Genomic DNA, 22,649 nt, shown 5'->3' with positions numbered 1-22,649 from the left:
AATTAATCACAACCTACACATAGTTAACTTTTATTGTACATTATATTACATGTTTTTTTTTTGTTTACATATCAATATCACCTTTAAATGTAAGAACATCTTGATATCTAGCACCATTAATATCATTTTTAATCAATGTATCATTTCCATCATTATTTCCAATTTCATGATTTTTAAAACCTTGTTTTGAAGCAACAAGAATTAAACCTCTTGATCTTATACTTTCCACTAAATTTGGAATTAATACTAATAATTCAGATGGAACCATTATACCTAATAAATTATTTAATGTTGCAAATCTTGTAGCTTCTTTTATAGATCTTGTTGTAAAATCTTCATTTTTAACTATATCTAATGGGAATCCATTTGCAGAATTTTGAATAAATTGTCCATCAAGATAATTTATACCTGAAACGTTAAAAAACACGGGATAATTTGGTTGTTTCCAATTTAAAATTGAACAAACAGATTGATTATTTGATGAAAATACTAAAGATCTTGATTTTTTTTCAAAACTTGATCTTATTTCTCGAACATGATTAAAAATTGAAGTTAAAATTAAATCAACAAATTTATCAAGATTGGTAGTTTTTGGTAATGTTATTGGAATTTCTTTAATTTCAGATTCTGTAGGGTATAAAACTTCTAAATTTAAATTTAAAAAATCTGGTAGAATTCTCAAGAAATCCACCAAGAAAATATAATTTTGTGATAAAAATTCATTAATATTTGAAATTGATAAATCTTTAAAAAAATCAACATTATAATTTGTAATTTTTTTAAATTGATTTTGAGAAAGATTGAATAATGAAATTTTTGTCCCTTGAACTTCTAAATCCCATGAAGGACAAACAATTGGTGTACCATCACTCAACATTGATACATTAACTTTAGCATAATCACCAGATAAAGAAGAAGCAGTAACAAAACTTAATACAGAATTTGTCATCGAACTTGTAGCATTAGTATTAGTACCATTCCCACTTGTTGATTTCCAATAAGTATCATATTTTGAAATTTCTAAAGGTGTACCCGAATATGGATGAATAACTTTAAATGAAAATCTTAATTCACCAACATTTTTCAAACGACCATCAAATAATGGAAGGACTGCAAGGTTATTTAATCCATCATTTGAAACTTTTATGAAAACATCAGATAATCCAGTTGTTTTAGCAATTAATTTTGTTCCAAATGATGGAAAAATTTCAAAATCAATTTGGAAAGCATCAAGAGAATCAATTTGAAATGCAACAGTTTGTTCCAAGTCTGTTACTGGTAATAAGATATTTCTTGGTACAACATCACTTATCTTTGACGTGATAACAATTCTACCCGGAAGGGAAGAAATAACTTCATCTTGATTTAATATTATAGAATCTCTACCAAGGGCAAATTGTAATTGTACAAATATTTTTTTTTCCAAAAAATTATGTCCATAACGTCTTAAAGGGATAATTGGAGGTGGTAATGATAAATCAGGGATAGTATCAATATTAAGAACTTCTGGTGTTATTGATAAACTTGGTTGAATATATGGAGATGGAATAACCTTTAGTGGTGTTATATTTTTGGAATCTTTAAATTCATTAATTAGGACATTTAAGACATTAACATGACCTTCCCAAATAGCATAAAATAAAGGAGTTAAATTATCTTCATCTTTTAAATCAATTAAAGCACCAGCTTTAATCAAAGCAGCTGTTGTCTTTGAATGTCCTTCACTAACAGAATACATTATTGGAGTCCATTTATTAAACCCATCAAGGGCATTAGGATCAGCATCATTCTGGGTTAATAATGGGACTAATTCATAATTCCCAGTTTTAGCAACAACATGTAATGGTAATAAACCTTCTGCATCTTTTTGATATTTTTTAACTTGAGGTTTTGATAATAATAACATTGCAGCTTCATAATTACCTGATTTACATGCAATGTTTAATGGTAAATATTGTGGATTTTGTTCTGTATTATGTGGTGCTGGATTTGCACCAAATTCCATAAGGATTTTTATTGTTTCTAAATGATTTTTATCAATTGCTAAAAGAAGGGGTGACATTGCATCATAATCCAATGAGTTTAAATGTGATAAAACTTGATTGTTTGAACATAAGATTTTAATTATATCTGATCTACCTAATTCTGACGCATAATGAAGAGGGGTTCTACCACTAATATCTTTTGAAATTAAATTAATCTTGTGTTGGATACCTAACTCGACAATAAATAATCTTGAATTTGTTAAATTACAACAAGATTCATGAATAATAGATCTTGAAGTTAATTCATCTATAATATTTAAATTTATTGAATTTGGAGCTGCTTCATAAAATTTTTTCAATTGATCATCTTCAATTTTGGTATTTATTGAAAGGAAAAAGATCTTGGTTAATTTAAAATTTGCCTGGGGTGATGATTTTATTCTATTCAAGAATTCAATTAATAATGAATCAAAATTTGAAGAGAATGCAAGGTTGGTAAATTCTGAATATAATTCATCAATTTCAGAATCATCAATTATTGTAACCTGTGGTTTATCTATTGTATTATTTTGTATATCTGCTGATTGATCCAATTGTAATGATTTAAACTCATGAATAGAATTATTTCGTTCTGCACCTCCATTATTATTATAATCACCCTCAGCTTGTGAATCTAATTCAACAAGTGAATTTACACATAAATCACTTAGTTGAGATATTTCAAATCTATTAAAAACAGGTTGTACCGAGACAGCTTTTGATAAATATAATTCCTTTGTATGAGATTTTGATCTCTTGTCCCATTTTTTCAAAACTTTTGAAAAACCAGTTTGATTTAATTCAACAAATTGTTGTAAACGATCAAGATCTCTTGTAAATCTTTTAAACCCGTCATATAATGTGATATAAGCAATTGATTTTTTGGAACCTAATCTATTTTTTGATATAGCATTATTTTTCTTTTTTATCAAAATATCTAATCTAATTTTTAAATCAGATTCTTTTTCTAAATAGAATGAATTAATTTTTTCTAATTCTCTTTCTAATCTAAAAAAAAATGAAGTTTTATTTTCTTGTAATGTTCTTTCAATATCTAAATCATTATTATTTTCAGGGATCCCCAATGATTTAATTAATTTTTTTAATGCTTTATAATTTATAAAATGTCCAATATATTCAGGTAATTCTAATTGTCTTGATTCAAGATATTTACCAAATTTCCTGGTAAACCATGTTAGTATATTGACTTTATGGATCTATGATATTTATACATACATTGTGCAATGATATTGATAATGGTATTGGTAATGAATATGAATAAAAGTGAATTAAATATAATTTAAATATAATTTTTCACCAACGTTTTTTTGTTTTAAATTAAGATGAGTATGTTAATGCAAGGTTTGGAAATGACAGTAATCTCAGTGTAAACCAATGTAATCAAAGTATTCAATGAAGTGACAACTAAGTAACCAATGATATAACTATGAGTATATTAGCACTTGAATATGGGAAACACTTAATTCTTATTATATTATATTGTATTTAATCAACAATCAATCAATCTTATTTTGTTCAATTCTATTTAATTTTCATTTTTTAAATTTTGACGTATGAAAATAATTTGATAATTTTGACATTTGACACACGTGGATTATTAGGCTGACACTCCAGGGGGGATTTAGGCAGGATGTGGAAACGGCTTAGACAGAGAGCTAGACAGTGATTCTCTCTGTGCACATACCAGCATCTGTCTAGAACAACAATTTAATTAAACAACTAAATAAATAAACAGTATTATAATCAATTAACCACAACAAGTATACCATAATGAAACAACATTCTATTCAATGAGAGAATCAACACACTATACCAACACATCAACTACTTCATAATATCAACTATATCAATACACCACCTTGTTACTAATAAATCATTGACTATCGTCAATCATCTCCTTCACCAATTCCCTAATATTACTATAACTCTGTAACAATTCCATAACATCATGTTCATCAACATCCACATTATAAACTTGAATTAATTTTAAAACCAATTCAATTAATTCCATTGAAGTGATATTATCATTATTAATAGATTTATAATTTTGAATCAATCTAACCAATGATTTATTATTTTGAAATAATCTAATCATTATATGTTTTGGTGATGTTTGCAATGGAGTTAATTGATACTTGTATGGGAAATGAATTGATTGTGATACTTTATAGAATTCAGAGTTTAATAATAAATAATCATCAATTGATTGATGTCTTGTTGATATTATGATTAAACAATTGTTTAAATTTGAATTTGGATAATTGTTTTGATGGATTATGGGTATTTGATCTATTAAATCCATTAACAATTGCTTGATATCACCATTAAATTCACATTTTATTAAAAATGAATTGTTTATTGGTGAATTGTAATGTGATAATGCCATTAGCCGCTGTGAACAAAGGAATAATAAAGCGCTTTAGTGCTTTATTATTGAATAGATAATAGAATAGTTAGACAATATATAATCAATTGAATAAATAATCAATAGAATAGTAAATAGAATATATAAACAATCACTTCAATACTATATCTATATTATATTTAATTGTTTAATAATTGTTTATTACTATGCTGCCCTTAACACCATCGCGAATCTGTTTTATAAATTTCAATTTTTTTTAATTTTCAATTTTTTTAATTGGTTTTTTAAATGGCGAAAAACATAAACAAATAAAACAATATTTGATCTGAATTACTATTGGTTTAATAAAACAATTGAATTGAATTGAATTATAGTAATTGACTGTTAATTGAGCTATTGATTGAGTTATTAATTGAATTGGTTATTACTTGATTGATATTATATTCAAAGGTTTTCATACTATTCAAGGCGGTATAGATATATTCATATATTGTTATATTGTTATATTGGTATTACTGTTATTAGATTGATTTGTTGATATTCATTTTATTATTAGGTGTTTCATATTATAACTGTTACTAGCTATTAATCATTTGATATCAAAAGTAAGTATATTCATGGTAAAGAATATATCATTTGATATTGTTCATAAGTCCTTAGTTTAGGGGTATTATCATTAGTTCCATATACTAACAACACCACCACCACAGATCAAAATGGATTCAATCTTAGATTTCAATAAGGAACTAGATATCAACCTATTAGATCAAATCGTTACAACTTTTTATTCATCATCAGGTTCAAATCAAAAAATTGCTCAAGATGTATTAACAAAATTTCAAGAACATCCAGATTCATGGCAAAAAGCTGATCAAATTTTACAATTTAGTGAAAATTCTCAAACAAAATATATTGGTCTTAGTATCTTGGATAAATTAATTTCAACAAAATGGAAATTATTACCTGATGAACAACGTAAAGGTATAAGAAATTTTATTGTTAATATGATTATTTCAATGTGTGATGATGATGAACAATTCCAATCTCAAAGATCATTAATTAATAAATGTGATTTAACTTTAGTTTCAATCTTGAAGCAAGAATGGCCTGAAAATTGGCCAACTTTCATCCCAGAAATTGTTCAATCCTCAAGGGCTGGTTTTAATGTTTGTGAAAATAATATGGTTATCCTAAAACTTTTATCTGAAGAAGTTTTCGATTATTCTTCAGAACAATTAACCCAGGCAAAAATTAAAAATTTAAAATTAAGAATGGGTCAAGAATTTCAAGAAATTTATAAATTATGTTTTGAAGTCTTGGATAAAGCAACAAGACCTTCATTGATTGTTGCTACATTAAAAGCTTTATTAAAATATTTACAATGGATTCCATTAGGTTATATTTTTGAAACTGATTTACTAAACCTATTAACAAATAAATTCTTGGGAAATGAAGATACAAGAACAATTACATTAAAATGTTTAACTGAAGTTGCTTCATTAAATGCATCACAATATGATATAAAATTTGTTGAAATGTTTAAAAATTCAATACAACAAATCTCATCAATTGTTCCACCGGGGACAAACCTAAAAGATTCTTATCAAGTGGCAAATTCAAATGATCAAGCTTTTTTACAAGATTTAGCAATGTTTATTGTAACATTCTTAGGAAATCATAATATTGCATTAGAAACTCATCAAGAAACCAGAGATTTATTAATCACTTCACATCAATATTTAATTGAATTATCCAAAATTGAAGAACGTGAATTATTTAAAACAACTTTAGATTATTGGGGAAAATTAGTTTCTTCATTATATCAAGAAGTTCAAAATTTACCATCAAATGAATTAACTCCATTAATGCAATTAGGTTATAATCAAGCCCTTGGTTCCAACTCAACAGGTGGTGCACCAAACCCAGAAATTTTAAAAAATTACCCACTTAGAAAACATATTTATGCAAACCTCTTATCAGAATTAAGATTAGTTATTATTGAATCAATGGCAAAACCTGAAGAAGTTCTTGTTGTTCAAAACGATGAAGGTGAAATTGTTCGTGAATTTGTTAAAGAAAGTGATACAATCACATTATACAAAACAATGAGAGAAGTCCTTGTCTACTTGACTCATTTAGATGTTGTTGATACTGAACAAATCATGAGTGATAAATTATCCAAGCAAATTGATGGTTCAGAATGGTCATGGCATAATATTAATACCTTATGTTGGGCTATTGGTTCAATTTCTGGTACAATGAATGAAGAAATGGAAAAAAGATTCCTTGTTGCCGTGATTAAAGATTTATTAGCATTAACCGAAATGAAACGTGGTAAAGATAATAAAGCAGTTGTTGCATCAAATATCATGTATATCGTGGGACAATATCCAAGATTTTTAAAAGCTCATTGGAAATTCCTCAAGACAGTTATTAATAAATTATTTGAATTTATGCATGAAACTCATGAAGGTGTCCAGGATATGGCATGTGATACTTTCATTAAAATCACATTAAAATGTCGTCGTCATTTTGTGGTTCAACAACCAAATGAATCAGAACCTTTTATTGATGAAATCATTAGAAATATTCAAGATATTACTGAAGATTTACAACCTCAACAAGTTCATACTTTTTATGAAGCATGTGGTTATATTATAGGTGCACAAAATTCTATCCCTGTTAGAGATCGTTTATTAGGAGATTTAATGAATTTACCAAATTTAGCTTGGAATACTATTGTTCAACAAGCTGGTGAAGATCCTGATTTATTAATAAATCCAGAAACTGTTAAAATTATTGCAAATATTATCAAGACAAATGTTTCGGTTTGTACTTCATTAGGGCCAGGTTTTTATACTCAATTGGGATTAATTTTTGAAAATTTATTATACCTGTATAGAGCTGTTTCTTCAATGATTTCAGATTCCGTGGCAAAAGAAGGGTTAATTGCAACAAAAACACCAAAAGTTCGTGGTTTAAGAACTATAAAGAAGGAAATTTTACATTTAATTGAAGCATATATCTCTAAAGGTGAAAATTTGGAACAAATTGTTAAATCAATTGTTGAACCATTATTTTCAACTATATTGGATGATTATAAATCAAATGTTCCAGATGCTCGTGATGCCGAGGTATTAAATTGTTTAACTACAGTTGTCTCCAAGGTTGGTCATATGATTCCTGAAGGTGTTGTCCTTGTATTACAAAATGTTTTCGAACCAACTTTAGATATGATTACAAAAGATTTTACAGAATATCCAGAACATCGTGTTGAATTTTATAAATTATTAAGAGAAATTAATTTAAAATCTTTTAATGCATTATTACAATTATCAGGAGATGCATTCCAATTATTAATTAATTCAATATTATGGGCTTTTAAACATAATAATAGAGATGTTGAAAGTTCTGGTTTAGGATTAGCTTTAGAATTATTAAAAAATGTGGAAAAATTAGGTACAACTCCATTTACAACTGCATTTTATCAAAATTTTTATTTCCCAATCTTATCTGATACTTTTTATGTTATTACAGATTCTGATCATAAAGCAGGATTTAAATCTCAATCTCAATTATTATCAAAATTAATTGAATTGGTCGAGGGAAACATTATTAAAGAACCATTATATACAGAAGGTCAAGCACCTCAGGGAACTTCAAATGCCTTGTTTTTACATGAATATTTAGCAAATATGTTAATAACTGCATTCCCTCATTTACAACCAGATCAAGTTGAAAATTTCATTAAAGCTTTAATTGCACAACATAAAGACCAGGTTAAATTTAAAGCAACATTACGTGATTTCCTTGTTCAAATTAAACAATTTGGTGGTGATGCTACAGATTATTTATTTGCTGAAGATCGTGAATATGAATTAGCTGAAAAACAACGTGCTGAAAGGGAAGAAGCTTCAAAGGTTGGTGGGTTATTAAAACCATCTGAATTGGATGATGATTAAACTCCTTTGTGGTTTTTGGTTTCCAAAGATGATCTTTTTGATTTTGTTTTTTTTTTTAAGATTGGATCATTTTTTATGTTTTATAGTGTTTCTTTTGAAAAATTATTAAAAAAATAGGTATATAGATTGATTAATTTGATATTATTAAGTATATAACAAACACGTAGGGGAACTACAACCAAAATCACAAATATATACAAGTTTTAATTATCTCTTTATATAAATTTCTATTGTTTGATTTGTTTTATAGCATCTTGAAGTCTAACAAAAGAATTTTTTGGACCAGGAACACCACCTTTAACCAATAAAAATCCATTTTCTTCATCAATTTCAACAACTTTAACATTTTGTTTAGTATTATTTTGATTACCCATATGACCAGGCATTTTTTTACCTTTATCAATACGACCAGGATCTTGATTTTGACCATAAGAACCACCATGTCTATGCATAATAGAAGTACCATGTGAAGCTCTTAGACCTTTGAAACCCCAACGTTTCATAACACCTGCGAAACCTTTACCTTTTGAAACACCTTTAACATCAATTAATTGACCTGGTTGGAAATGATTAACTTTTAATTCAGTACCAATTGGTAATAAACCAGATTCATCTTTAACTTGAAATTCTTTGACAAAAGATTTTGGATTAACACCAGCTTTAGCAAAATGTCCTAATAAACCTCTTGATGTCTTATATGGAGATTTACTACCATATCCAATTTGTACAGCATAATAACCATTTAATTCTGGTGTCTTATTATACAAGACTTCTAAATTTTCAACTTGTAATAAAGTAACTCCAAATTTTTCACCAGTTTTCTTATCAAAATATGGAGCCATACCACGTTTTATAGCAATAAGACCAGTTCTTGATGGTAATCTTTTTCTTAATCTTGCTTCATTTGGTGAATGAGCAATTGGTGGTGCTTTTGTTATTTTAGTGATTGAACTTGGTGCAGTTAAGGAAGCTCCATGACGGACTAGTTTTGGATAGGCACGGGCTGTGAAGGGTAGTGACTTTATGAGATGGGTTGTTAGTCCCCATATACTGTTCATCTTCGGTTATGTTTTGTGTGTGTGTGCTTGAAGATTGTGTGCTATTTGATCTATATTGGTTTTGATGTTTAATTTAATTGATGGTATATTTTTCATTGGATCTTCGCGAAAGTAGTGATTTTTTTTTTGGTGATGTTTTTAAAGTTCCGGGTAAATTTTGGGCTCGAATATTATAAAAATTGTTTGTTACATAGTTTTACCAGAATTTAATGTTTTAGTTTAAAAACTCTTTGTATAACAGACCTATGAAAATTTTCCACCACATTTTAGACTCTGAATTGCATAATGCGTACGCTATTGGAAGGATGTTATTCTTATTTGACAAGGCCGTTGATGGTACGTTACAATATGTATCATAATATTAATATTTCGGGCTGACAATTTGATGGGGTCTAATAATGATATTAAGTCAAATTGCATATTAAGGTGAACAGTTTCAATTGTCATTTTACTAACTTAACAAACTACATGTTATTTGATTCTTTGTGTTGTTTAAAATTACGCAAGATCAATGGCATTGTATTTGAAATAAATGTTTTTTTGCAAATATCGAAATGTAGGATGTTAACGATATTAATGAGACTATAAAACTACAACAAAATACCCCCTTTTATCACATCTATTTATGTTAATATATGTACAAGCTATGTATATGAGTTTGGAAAAGGAGAAATTTCATCATATCATATGTAGAAACTTTCTATATCATACATTGTTTATTGTTTTGGTTTGTAATTCATGCCAATGATTGTTGTATAAGACAGAAAAAAAAAGTATGCAAAATATCTTTCAATAAAATAAATTTCAATTTTAAATCATTTAATCTTTTTATCTTTAATTTTAATAGTTTCATCACCAACATAAACACCTTTACCTTTATAAGGTTCAGGTGGACGGAATTTACGTAAATTAGCAGCAAATAATAAAACTTGTTGTTTATCAGCACCTTCAACAATAATTCTTGTTGGAACAGGTGAAGAAACAGTTAAACCTTTTGGAACATAAAGACCTTGAGGAATTGATGCACCAACTTTCATTGTAACAAATGGACCATCTGGTCTTTCTTCAACTTGAGCTCTATAACCAGTACCAACAAGTTTTAAAAGAACAACATGACCTTCAGTAACACCTGTAACATGATTATTTAAAACTGCTCTTGTAGTACCCCAAAGTGCCTTTTGTTGTTTATCTTTATCATTTTCAACACTTAATAATAATTTATCAGCATTTGTATTATATTTTAAAAAATCTGGAATATTTATTTGTAATTCCCCCTTTGGACCTGTAACTTTAGCATATTTTGTCATATTTAAAACACTTCTACCTTTTCTAATTATTTTAGCTTCTTCACGATCGAAAAATTCAATCTTGACATCTTCTGGGATATAAATTGGTGCTGAACCGATATATGATGGTCGTAGCACACTGGTGGAGAACAGTCTCTTCGAGAACTGTATACTAGATCTTAAACCAAACATTCTTCTTTAGTTGTTTAGAGATCTTTTGAATAATTACTTGATATTTTGTTCTTGATCTTTTATGTAATTTGATTTTTCACTGACGGTTTAAAAAATCCAAATTCCGGGTAAAAAAATTTGAGAAATTCGCGAATTATATAAAAAATTATTATAAGCTCATCTCAAATCAATTATACCCAATATACTTTGAATCTTTGGAAATAGTATTATAAACTAATTATACCAAAATGGTTAGAAAATTGAAACATCATGAACAGAAACTACTGAAAAAGGTGGACTTCCTAGACTGGAAATCAGATCAAGGTCATAGAGATGCTCAAGTTATGAGAACTTATCATATTCAAAATCGTGAAGATTATCATAAATATAATAAAATTTGTGGTGAAATACGTAAATTAGCAAATAAATTATCTCTTTTACCACCAACTGATCCTGTTCGTTTAAAACATGAAGAATTATTATTAGAAAAATTATATTCAATGGGTATATTATCAACAAAATCAAAAGTTTCAGATTTAGAAAATAAAGTAACTGTTAGTGCAATTTGTCGTCGTCGTATTGGTGTTGTTATGTGTCGTATGAAAATGGCTCAAACTATAAGTGATGCTGTGACATTTGTGGAACAAGGTCATGTTAGAGTTGGTCCAAATGTTATAACTGATCCTGCTTATTTAGTTACAAGAAATATGGAAGATTATTTGACTTGGGTTGATTCAAGTAAGATTAAACAAAATGTTTTGAAATATAGAAATAAAATTGATGATTTTGATTTGGCTTAGATTCATTTGGAGCTTGCTTTTAAGGGATATGGTTTACTTTTAAGCTTGAAAATATGTACAGTATTTATATAGATTTTAATATTAATGGGTTTTTTTTTGCATTTGTTTGAAGAAAGGACTATGCGTTTGATGTAGCTACATTAATGAAATTTAATTATTGAAAATGATTTATAAAAGAACAAAAAAAAAAGAAACTGAACATAAATACATATGAGTGAAATGATTTAAACCGTAAAATGAATCCATGTTTAAAGAATATGGTTAATTTTGTATATATAAAAAAAAATAATGATGGAGAGAAAGTCCCTTGGGTATATGATATATGAATGAATATATGAAAAAAGTCTTAAATGTTAATATTTCTATAATTATCACTGGTACCTAATTGATTTCTTAAATCAGCTTTACTACCAGATCTCGGTAATTCTTCAGAACTTGGTGATTGATAAGTATGTTGTGATGTGAAAGGAGCAGCTTGCATTGGACCAGGACCATAAGGACTTGAAATTGGAGATCCTGGAATTGCAGCATGTTGACTTGTTAAACTTCCATTTCTTGAACTATTAGCACTATGCATTTGTGTAAAAGAACCTGCTGGTCTATATAATGTTTTTTTACCAATTTCAACAGGATCAACCATAACAATACTTTGTCTAATATGATGTGGTGAAGGTGGTGTAATATCTCTTTTGTTAAATGATGAAGGTTGTTGAAATTGTTGAATTGATGGTGAAATTGGTGATGTTGGTGAAAAAATTTGATCTGAAACATGTAATGGATTGAAAGGTTTGATTGATAATTGTGGTTTAGAATTATTTGTTAATGATTTCTTTGGTGCGAAATCTGTTTCTGTTACAATTGAATCATAATTTATCTTACTTGGTGATGGAACTGTTTGTAATGGTTTTAAAGGTTGTGGTGGAGCATAAGATCTTTGAGATACTTGTGGTGATGATGGTTGTCTTTGTCCATAATATGGTGGTTGATACATTTGATGTTGTGGAGTTTGTTGTGGATAATAAGCTTGTTGAGGTTGTTGTGGTTGATGTTGATGTTGTTGATATTCATCATATTGTGCTAATGGAACTGTTGAATAAATTGATGAAACTGCTCTGTTTTTTTTACCATTTGAACTTGTTCCATCAGCTTGTAATTGTGGAGCTGCTGAAAGATAATTATTTGAACTGGTTTGTTTAGGATCTAAACTACCAAGTGAATCATTACCAACTTCTGCATCATCTTCGAAAACATTTTCTGGTTCATTAACATTTGTATCAATTTTTGGTAATGGTGGAACTTCTGATTCTAATGCATCACCTTGACTTGGTCTTCTAACTGAGTTTTCTCTATCAAAATAAACTCTATAAACACTTCTCATTCTTTTGATATCTTCACTATCTTCTTCTTCTACGGGACCATCAGAATCTTTCAATGGAACAGTTGATGTAGTTATAGTTGGTACATTCAAACTTTTACTTTGTTGTTCTTCTTGTTGTGGCTGTTTCCTTGATGGTGGAGGAGCTGGAATTTCATGATCATTTTCTAAATCATCATGTTGATTATTAAAAGAATTTGTTAAAACTTCAGGTTCATCAATATAAGAAACATCACTATCTTGTCTTTGATGAGATAAACGACGAGCAGATTTTGGATCTAAATTTTCATAAGTATCTTGGAATTGATCATTTGAAGAATCAGAATTATCACTATCACGATTTGATTTACCTAATGGAGAAGTATTTGAATCACCAAGAATATTATCAGTATTAACTTTTGATTCACGATAAGAATTTGAAGAATCAGTTGTTGGATCTTCAATTGAATAAGTCTTTTCAGTTAAATTTCTTGGAATTTTATTAGTTGTTCCATTTGTCATATTTAAAGAACTTGAATTTGCACTTCTATTTGTATATGGAGAATTTGGTCTAGATGTGATTTTATAAGCTGGATATTCAGATCCCATTTCTTTAGCAAATTCATCTAATGAAGCATGAGAACCAATATTATGTTGATATGGTAATCTATATGGTTCATAATAAGGTTCAGCTCTAACAGTACCTCTAGTGGAGCCAGCTCTATTTTGAGATTGATTTAAAATTTCACTATTATTTAAGATATTACTTGGATAACGAGCAGAATCATTACCGAATGGATTTGAATAAAATGACATATCATCATTATCACCTTGTTTTCTACCTGGTTGTGGATAATCTGGTAAGATTGTAGTTTCACCATAAAAATCTGGATCATTATCAGATTCAGCTTCTTTTTTACCCTTTTTATATGATCTATAAAAGAAAAATCCTAAAATACAAAGGAAAACAAAACATGGGATCCCGATTGATAAACCAATAGTTTCAGCATTTGTAGTATCAACACCTGTTTCACATTTTGCTTTTGAACCAGTACATTTATCACTATCTTTATCTTTTGAACTTGAAGATGATGAACTGGACGAAGATGATGATGATTTTGAAGAACTTGATGAAGAATCATCATCTGAAGAACTTGAGCCAGACCCAACATCATTATTACCTGAACCCAATCCTCTAATGGATAAAGGACGATTTAATCCAATCAAAGAAGTTTGTAAAGTTGAATAAGAACTTGTAGGTTCTAGATATTGATCCCACGCAGACGTTATTGAATTCTGGGACATTATGCGAAATGTGAATAAAATGAATGAAAATTTTCTATCTTGAACTAATAATCCATATATGAATAACCAATATTATAAGCAGATTGAAATAAGCCAACTTGTAAAGTTATAATTAAACCACAAAGTATCTCTTTAATCTTTGAATCTAAAACTTTTTTACCTTGACGCGTCCAGATCTGATCTAAAATGTGCAAAAAAAACGGTTGAACTCTGTAAACAGTGCGGTATGTTGAAGAATGTGAATAAACGAGCGACTGACGATATGAATAGCTTTGAGTCCTCCCTGATGAGTGTTTTCTCTGTTGAACCGCTGAGTGAATAGAAGCAGAAAAAGGTTCTTTTTAGATCTTCTCCAGTGTTTTCATTGAAAAGATGATCCGTTTTAATTTCTTTGTTTATTTTTTTTCGCACAGTTAAGTTTTTTTTTTTTTTTTTTGCAGATCTGAAAGGGATAAAAATAAGTTTTATGGAATGTTTAATGGGAAATTCAAGTCAAGTTTGGTGGATTTCGAGAGTGAAATTGCACGGTAGACGACTGCCTACGTGTAGTACGTACCAGTATATAGTGGTTTATCTTACTCTGAGTTACTAGAACCCTTTTTAAGCGAGTTTGTTACGTTGTCTAAAAGACTTTATAGCTATTTGAGTATTAAACAATCATAAGAAAGAACAATATTCATAAGAAAGAACAATCGAATCAAGAGATTCAAGAATCAAGAACTGATATACCTCATCTATCTTGATTTCTTGGTTCGTAACTTCTTGGGGTTCAAATTAATTCACCGGTGTTTGATGAACCAATTTCTGCCTGTAATCAATCGCGTTGAAGTAGAATAATTTATTGGTATTTTTGATCCCTTTCGAGTAAGTTATAAAAAGTCTAGATTCAAAAACTACAAACTGTGGTTATACAACAGTTCCGAATTCCAATTACTTCCCATAATATAAATAGCTGGTTACTTTCGATTGATCAATCAATATTCACTTTTTAAACTCAAATCATGAACTCATGATTCCAATTTAAAAAGTAATAATAAATTTGTGACTAAACCACAAAAGTTTCGTTTCAACAAAGTTTATAAATCCTCAAAGGAAAATAAACATGAGAAAGAAAAAGGTTCCAAAAAATGACAAAACAGCCATTAGCGAAGACAATACCCGGATGGCTCTGGTAAAAGGCAAGGGCCATGTACGATATAAGTTTTCATTGATATTGATCTCCTGGCTGGTGAAGAAAGGAAAAGAAAACTGGGAAGAAGTTTAAGTTTTGAAATTTTTTTGCTGTTTTTATAGTCGCGCTTTGAAAAAAACAGATTCGCGAATAGGTCGGATTTTCCCTATTAAGTAGCGGAATTTACGAGGGTAATGATTTATGTGGTGCGTAACAAAGTTATAACCAAAATGAACATTTTCAAAGATAGCGTATATTTCCAATATTCATTTGCATGATTGAATGGAGCATCAGTATCATCTATTGATCAAATTCCTGATGAAAATTAAGTAATCGAAACGGTACCATTCATCAAATTACCGATATGAAAATTAACGGCCAAGTTCTCTTTAATTTAAATGATCATTAGTCGTGTCTATACTTAGGAAGCTTAGGGTTTTAATTTTTGGGGTTTAAACTTTTGGCACATTTTCTGTACTGGGGTATAAAAGTTCGGAGTTGGGAATCGTATATTATTACGACAATAACAATATTTACCCCAAGCCCCAAGCTTTAGTTCGAAATTGATAATCAACTCATTGTTTACTATCATATCTTTTTGATATCGATTTGGTGTATTCCTCTTGAACATTCACTCCACTTCAACTTTGATCATGAATTCAGCACAAGGGGCTAAAGGTATATGGCTATATAACTAGAATTAAATCCTGAACCCATGACCATAACTCTTAGACGATTGATTCTTCACCAAATATTGATTCATCAATTCTATCACTATGTTTAAATTAGCTATAAGATCAACCAGATTGGCCCCAAGAAGTACCTATATTTTTCGTTCATTAGCAACGGCTTCTTCAACATCACCAAATATCCCAGCAACTCAAAAGGCTATTGTTTTCGATCAACATGGTGGTCCATTACAATACAAAGATATTCAAGTTCCAAAACCTGGTCCAAATGATATCTTGGTGAATATTAAATACACTGGTGTTTGTAATTCAGATTATCATATTTGGAAAGGTGATTGGGCTATTAAACCTCAATTACCATTAATTTTGGGTCATGAAGGTGCAGGTGTTGTTGTTGCAAAAGGTGAAAATGTTTCAAATTTCCAAATTGGTGATCATGCTGGTATAAAATGGGTTAATTCAACTTGTCAAAGTTGTGAATTTTGTCAAGAATCTCATGAATCAAGTTGTCCATCACAAACAAATTCAGGGTTTAGCGTTCAAGGAACATATCAACAATATTGTTTAGCTAATGCTGATCAAGCTGCTCATATTCCAAAAGATGTTGACCTTGCTAAAGCTGCTCCATTATTATGTGCTGGTTTAACAGTTTATAAAGCTTTAAGAAATGCAAATATTCGTGCTGGTCAAACTGTTGCAATCATTGGTGCCGGTGGTGGATTAGGCTCTTTAGCTGTTCAATATGGTGTTGCCATGGGATATAGAGTGATTGGTATCGATGCTTCAAATAAAAAAGAACATGTCTTGAGTAAAGGTGCTGATGCATTTGTTGATTTTAGCTCCAAAGTTGGTGTTCCTGAACAAGTTTTAGAACTAACTGAAGGAAAAGGTCCACATGCTGTTATTAATGTTTCAAATTCTGTTCAAGCATATAATGAAGCAATTACATACGTTAGACCAACAGGTACTGTGATCCTTGTTGGTCTACCACAAGGTGGTGCTAAATTAGAATCTGATATTGTTATGCAAACTTTAAGAGCTGTTAATATCAAAGGTTCTGTTGTTGGTAATAGAGCTGATACTAGGGAAGCTTTAGAATTTTTCAGAAGAGGTAAAGTTGATTCACCAGTCAAGATTGTTGGATTAAGTGAAGCACCTGATGTCTTTAAGTTGATGGAAGATCGTAAAATTATGGGACGTTATGTTCTTGATACATCAAAATGAAGGGCCTGGGTGGATTTTAGTTTGTAGTTTATAACAAATTGCACTATATATTTTATGTTTATGAGTATACGAATATTATTTCAAGAGACACAATATGAAGCCTCAAAAAATAGATATGTAGTTGTTTCTATACAAATACTTGAACCATTGTATTGAAGGGTAGAAGGACTCGCAGTTTACATATATACCCATAAAATGATCTTAAAGAAAAATCTGCAGATAATAAATAGTCGATGTATAGATAAATAGTCAATAAATAAATAAATAATTTAATCAAATAAATAGTCAATAAATAAATAAATAATTTAATCAAATCAATAGTTGATAAATAAATAAGGTTAGTGTGTCTTTTCGGTCAAAGGACCATGTCTTGACTCCAAATTTCCCAAAATACTCAATTCCATTTGTTCCAAAGTACCCCAGAAACTATTCCCATTGATAGGTTCTTTAACTTTTGTATCATTAATAATATCAATGAAATCGTGAACTTCATTTAAGGTCTTGACAGTGATTTGATTAAGTGACCCCATTTCATCACGAATGTTCTCACATAATACTTCATTCTGTGTCTTTTTAGCTTCTTTGTATTGTTCAATCATTGTTGTTAATGTTGATGTAGGCTTCTCAAAAAATGGATCAGTAACCAAAATCAATTTCAAACCTAATTTAAATCCCATTGATGTTAAAGCTTCAGCAGCTTGAGGAGAATTGATTACTAAATAATCATTGATTTTGGATCTATGATTGAATTGATCCAAGTAGTCCATGATAATACCTTCATTTGCAAAACTATCACTTGATGGAAGAATTTGAGAGGTCTTGACATCTGCAATAGGGATATTTGATCTTTTGGAAATATCTGTTAATAATCTTGAATAATGATTATCCATTAATCCCAAAGTTCTTAGGAAATTACTTTTCAATATTCCATATTCAATACCTTCTTTTTTCAATTTCCTAACAAAGTCTAACCCATCTTTTCTAGTTTTAAGATTTCCTTTGAGATGGATACGTATCTGATGAACAATAGCAGAATCTCCAAAATATTGTTTTACATCCCGATCTCTCAAAAATTGTTTATATACTCTGTAAAATAAACCTTTGATATCACTATCACATTTTGTATCACCCAATTGTTCATCAACTAAGCTTTGAAACGATTCTTGTAGATGCTTTTCTTGAACTGGTGGAATCATCTCCTTAGCTTTTGACTTGAGCACCACCTGGTTGATGATACTCGTTTGACTTGGAAACCTGAGGAGTACTGAGTCGTGGATATGGAACCTCGCTCTGATTCTTTTCATCCCATTCATCGTGATCACCTTTGCAATTAAGTCTAATCTTCCTTCCTTTATTTCATACTAAATTCTAATCTTTTTACTATTGTTCAAGTGGGTTTCCATTACATTTTATGGGGGAGACCAAGCACCTCGTAACCATTTCCGTTTTGGGACTCGAAAAAAAAAATCTTGAGCTTTTCGGTCTTTTTAACATGAAGAACTGAATTTTGACATAATCTTCAGGACTTTATATAACTGATTTAAGAGTTAAGAAGACACAAAATGGGTAGAGATCCGTTGATTGGTATTGTCGGGAAACCATCCAGTGGGAAATCCACAACGTAAGTGATTGTTCATGGCGATTTTGAAATGTTCCATTTAGATCTTTTGTACTAACTAATTGTCTTTTTTTTTAGTTTAAACAGTTTAACTGATGCTGCTGTTAAAACAGGTGCATTCCCTTTCACAACTATTGATCCAAATAAAGCTACTGGTTATTTGAAAGTTCAATGTGCTTGTTCAAGATTTGGAAAACAATCGTTATGTAAACCAAATTATGGTTGGTGTACCGATGGTAATAGACATATCCCAGTCTTATTATTAGATGTTGCAGGTTTAGTTCCTGGTGCACACTTAGGTCGTGGGATTGGTAATAAGTTCTTGGATGATTTACGTCAAGCAGATGCTTTAATCCATGTTGTTGATGTCAGTGGATCCACTGATGCTGAAGGTAAAGCCACTTTAGGTTATGATCCATTAGCTGATGTTGAATGGTTACAAGATGAAATTAGATTATGGATCGAAGGTAATTTGGAAAAAAGATGGGGAAGTATTGTTAGACGTCATACAGCTACCAAATCCTCTATTGTGGATACCCTATTAACACAATTTGCTGGTTATAGTGCAAATGGTATAATGATTGCAAGAGCTATGGATCGTGTTCCAGAAGTTGGAAAATTAGAAAATTGGAATAAAGAAGATATAACAAAAGTTGTTAAGGCATTCATGGAAGAAAAATTCCCAACTGTGTTATCATTAAATAAAATCGATCATCCGGATAGTGATAAAAATGTTTCTAAAATCTTGTTAAAATATCCAAATACTAAAGCTGTCTTGACAAGTGCCGTTACAGAAGTGTTCCTTAGAAGATTAGCCAAACAAAATTATATCAAATATGAAGAAGGTACAGAATTTGTTGATACTAAAGAAGATTTACCAGATGATGAAACATTAAAACCAATGGATGAAAAACTACTCAACAGATTAGAAAACATAAGAGACTTAATACTATATAGATTTGGTTCAACAGGTGTGGTACAAGTCTTACAAGCTGCAACAGAAGTATTACAATTAGTTCCAATCTATACTGTACGTAACATTCAAAGTTTTACAGGTTCAAATGGTACAAATGTTTTCAGAGATTGTACATTAATTAGAAAAGGGACACCAGTTTCAAAAGTTGCAAGACAAATCATGGGTGATGTAACTATTGCAGCCATTGAAGGTATTGGTGGTGTTAGAGTTAGTGAAGATGATACTATTGATGTTGGGAAAAATGATATATTATCATTCAAAGTTGTGCCTGGTGGTGGTAATAATTAGAATGTCAATCATCTACAAATGAAATATACAAAATAGATAGTTCAAAAAAATGCACCAATTAATGTATTGAATATTTATAAATAAACTCTATTTTTCCAAATGACTTGCATTTGGTTTTGCTTGAAATACCTCATCTTTGTCGGATTCCATTCCAAGTTCTTCAACATTAGTGAACCCAGCTTCTTTATCTTGTTCTTGTTGTTTAACTTTCTCCAAATATTTCTTCATCAAAGGAGTTGATAAATCTCTATGAAATTTTTCAGGACCTAAAAGGGTCATTATAAAAGTATAACAAAGTGAAGCACCAGTCATAATTGTCATAACTTTTGCATAATTGGATTTTGTAACAGTACCATTTGAATCTGTTTCTAATGGGAATTCATTACTTATATTAGTTTCAATTGTAGAAGCAGCTGCACTTGCCAAATTACCTAATTGATAACTTAAACCTGAGAATAAAGCTCTTGCATCTGGTGGTGATAATTCACTTAAATGAGCTGGAACAACACCCCACATACCTTGAAGGGCAAAAAACAATGCAAATCCAGCACCAAGAATTGCTGGGCTTGATTGGAGCATCCATGCTGGATAAACAAAACATGCACCAAGAATACAGCATAACATAATGGAAACGCGACGACCTAATATTTCCATCAAGATACCAATACTAAAAGACCCAACACATGAACCTAATTGTGATACAACAAGAGCAACTGTCAAAGCATTGTTGGAATATCCTAATTGTTGTTTTAACATTGTTGGTAAAAGATCTTGAGATGAATGTGTAACATAATTTGGACCAGCCATTAGAACAATCATATAACTAAACATTAACCAATTTTTTCTTAACAATGAACCAAAATTTGTAATTTTTGATTTTATTGTTGGTTTTACATAAACACCAGCTTTTATTTGATCTTGTTTAATTAGTTCTCTGGCTTTTTGACAATTAATAAAATATTTAGTTTCTGGGAAGAATAATCTCCAAACGATCAATAGAGCAGGCATACTTGCAGAAAACCAAAACAAAGCTCTCCAACTATGTTTTGTATTTTGAAAAGCTCTCCAAAATACGGTTGCAAAGATAAGACCCATTGAATAAGCTGTGAAAAATAATCCTGATAAAATAGATCTTGCCTTAACTGGAGAATCATCTAATGAAGTTGCTGCTGCTGCACCGTAAATACCACCCATACAAACACCACTTAGGCCACGACATGCTAAGAATTGTTCATAAGTTGAAACAAATCCAGTACCGACTTGTAAAGCGACAAACATACCACAACAGAATATAAATGGCCATTTTCTTGAATAATTATCAGTCCAAAGACCAAAAATAATGGCACCAGCTGATCTAACCATCAAAACAGCTGAAAGACCCCATGTAATTGCATGTGTATCAACTCCAAGACTCTTTGCAATTTCTGTACCTGCAACTGAAGTACAAAAGAAATCAAAAGCTGCTGATAACCAAGCAAGCATCCCAAGAAAGAAGTAATTCCAATTATTTAAAGTCATTCCATGTAAATCATTAATAGGATTCAAATCTTTCAAATTTGCCAACTTTATTTCAAACAATGTAGTTATTCTAGTATAAAAATATTTTGCTATATTTGATGGTGATAAATCAGGCTCTTCATCTGCTTCAGCATGTTCTGGAACATCTTGATATTTAGAGCTTAAGTGATGAGGTTCATGTTGATGCTTTGGTAAAGGTGATTGATATGAAAATTCAGAACTTGGTTGACGAATATTAGTCATTATATAAATAATATAAGTTCAATAAATAGATATAAATATTATAAGCACCAGGATTTGTCTCTCTTTCCAAAAAGTATTCAATTCATAAAATATGATTTCAGGCTATTTTGTGGGAGCATTGCTGTTTAAGTATAAATTATATTTCAACACCTGGAAAGATATAGGCCCGAACATGATCATTTTTTTCTCTATGTAAATCAGTGTTCTAGCATCCTAGCATTAAAACTTCTGACGTTATAAATTCTATGACGTTGTAAACACTTCTGATGTGTAAGTTGTAATTTGTTAGTCGTGAGTCGTGACCAAAGCATTTTTTTTTAACAACGATCATGTATTATGTACAATTTTTCCAATATAGCGGATGGCCGGTAGAAAAATAAAGCTGAACCGCCTAACTTCAACAAAATTCATCAACGTTTCAACTTTCCAGTACACAAGTCCGTTGCTATGTCTCTTTGTGGTAAATATAGGCTACGACCGTTGTATTTGCTCGAGATCAAGGGCATATTCGGACTCGATATGTGGTGCAAAATGGTGTAAGCTAACTAATGTTTGTGGAGAAGTTTATTAAAATAG

The 22,649-nt window shown here is 30.0% G+C and overlaps 11 protein-coding genes across 11 annotated transcripts; 4 read left to right on the top strand and 7 right to left on the bottom strand.

The window, feature by feature from the left end:
- Positions 1–64: 64 nt before the first annotated feature.
- PHO81 (Pho81p) lies at positions 65–3,735 on the bottom strand (the record flags this gene model as incomplete). The annotated part of the gene is made up of 2 exons (XM_011276454.1): positions 65–3,241; positions 3,730–3,735. 2 exons carry the CDS (start codon positions 3,733–3,735, stop codon positions 65–67), a joined length of 3,183 nt encoding a protein of 1,060 aa, XP_011274756.1.
- A 183-nt stretch (positions 3,736–3,918) lies between these two features.
- BN7_2894 (uncharacterized protein) lies at positions 3,919–4,431 on the bottom strand (the record flags this gene model as incomplete). Its single annotated transcript, XM_011276453.1, has 1 exon — positions 3,919–4,431. The coding sequence occupies one exon, from the start codon at positions 4,429–4,431 to the stop codon at positions 3,919–3,921; it is 513 nt and encodes a 170-aa protein (XP_011274755.1).
- Positions 4,432–5,126: 695 nt separating this feature from the next.
- Positions 5,127–8,372, top strand: CRM1 (exportin CRM1; the record flags this gene model as incomplete). The annotated part of the gene is made up of 1 exon (XM_011276452.1): positions 5,127–8,372. The coding sequence occupies one exon, from the start codon at positions 5,127–5,129 to the stop codon at positions 8,370–8,372; it is 3,246 nt and encodes a 1,081-aa protein (XP_011274754.1).
- A 227-nt stretch (positions 8,373–8,599) lies between these two features.
- MRPL9 (mitochondrial 54S ribosomal protein uL3m) lies at positions 8,600–9,430 on the bottom strand (the record flags this gene model as incomplete). The annotated part of the gene is made up of 1 exon (XM_011276451.1): positions 8,600–9,430. One exon carries the CDS (start codon positions 9,428–9,430, stop codon positions 8,600–8,602), a length of 831 nt encoding a protein of 276 aa, XP_011274753.1.
- An 815-nt stretch (positions 9,431–10,245) lies between these two features.
- On the bottom strand, positions 10,246–10,908 carry MRPL6 (mitochondrial 54S ribosomal protein uL6m; the record flags this gene model as incomplete). Its single annotated transcript, XM_011276450.1, has 1 exon — positions 10,246–10,908. One exon carries the CDS (start codon positions 10,906–10,908, stop codon positions 10,246–10,248), a length of 663 nt encoding a protein of 220 aa, XP_011274752.1.
- A 227-nt stretch (positions 10,909–11,135) lies between these two features.
- On the top strand, positions 11,136–11,687 carry IMP3 (snoRNA-binding rRNA-processing protein IMP3; the record flags this gene model as incomplete). Its single annotated transcript, XM_011276449.1, has 1 exon — positions 11,136–11,687. One exon carries the CDS (start codon positions 11,136–11,138, stop codon positions 11,685–11,687), a length of 552 nt encoding a protein of 183 aa, XP_011274751.1.
- Positions 11,688–12,033: 346 nt separating this feature from the next.
- BN7_2889 (uncharacterized protein) lies at positions 12,034–14,346 on the bottom strand (the record flags this gene model as incomplete). Its single annotated transcript, XM_011276448.1, has 1 exon — positions 12,034–14,346. The coding sequence occupies one exon, from the start codon at positions 14,344–14,346 to the stop codon at positions 12,034–12,036; it is 2,313 nt and encodes a 770-aa protein (XP_011274750.1).
- Positions 14,347–16,293: 1,947 nt separating this feature from the next.
- On the top strand, positions 16,294–17,430 carry ADH5 (zinc-dependent alcohol dehydrogenase; the record flags this gene model as incomplete). Its single annotated transcript, XM_011276447.1, has 1 exon — positions 16,294–17,430. One exon carries the CDS (start codon positions 16,294–16,296, stop codon positions 17,428–17,430), a length of 1,137 nt encoding a protein of 378 aa, XP_011274749.1.
- Positions 17,431–17,768: 338 nt separating this feature from the next.
- Positions 17,769–18,743, bottom strand: BN7_2887 (uncharacterized protein; the record flags this gene model as incomplete). The annotated part of the gene is made up of 1 exon (XM_011276446.1): positions 17,769–18,743. One exon carries the CDS (start codon positions 18,741–18,743, stop codon positions 17,769–17,771), a length of 975 nt encoding a protein of 324 aa, XP_011274748.1.
- A 249-nt stretch (positions 18,744–18,992) lies between these two features.
- BN7_2886 (uncharacterized protein) lies at positions 18,993–20,312 on the top strand (the record flags this gene model as incomplete). The annotated part of the gene is made up of 2 exons (XM_011276445.1): positions 18,993–19,051; positions 19,136–20,312. The coding sequence occupies 2 exons, from the start codon at positions 18,993–18,995 to the stop codon at positions 20,310–20,312; spliced, it is 1,236 nt and encodes a 411-aa protein (XP_011274747.1).
- An 87-nt stretch (positions 20,313–20,399) lies between these two features.
- Positions 20,400–22,073, bottom strand: BN7_2885 (uncharacterized protein; the record flags this gene model as incomplete). Its single annotated transcript, XM_011276444.1, has 1 exon — positions 20,400–22,073. The coding sequence occupies one exon, from the start codon at positions 22,071–22,073 to the stop codon at positions 20,400–20,402; it is 1,674 nt and encodes a 557-aa protein (XP_011274746.1).
- Positions 22,074–22,649: the final 576 nt, after the last annotated feature.

The sequence above is a fragment of the Wickerhamomyces ciferrii genome, contig 00076 (assembly GCF_000313485.1).
Source record: "Wickerhamomyces ciferrii WGS project CAIF00000000 data, strain NRRL Y-1031 F-60-10, contig 00076, whole genome shotgun sequence".
NCBI classification, from domain to species: Eukaryota; Fungi; Ascomycota; class Saccharomycetes; order Phaffomycetales; family Wickerhamomycetaceae; genus Hansenula; species Hansenula ciferrii.
Note: the sequence above shows the minus strand (reverse complement) of the source record. Positions and strands in the feature narration are given on the sequence as shown.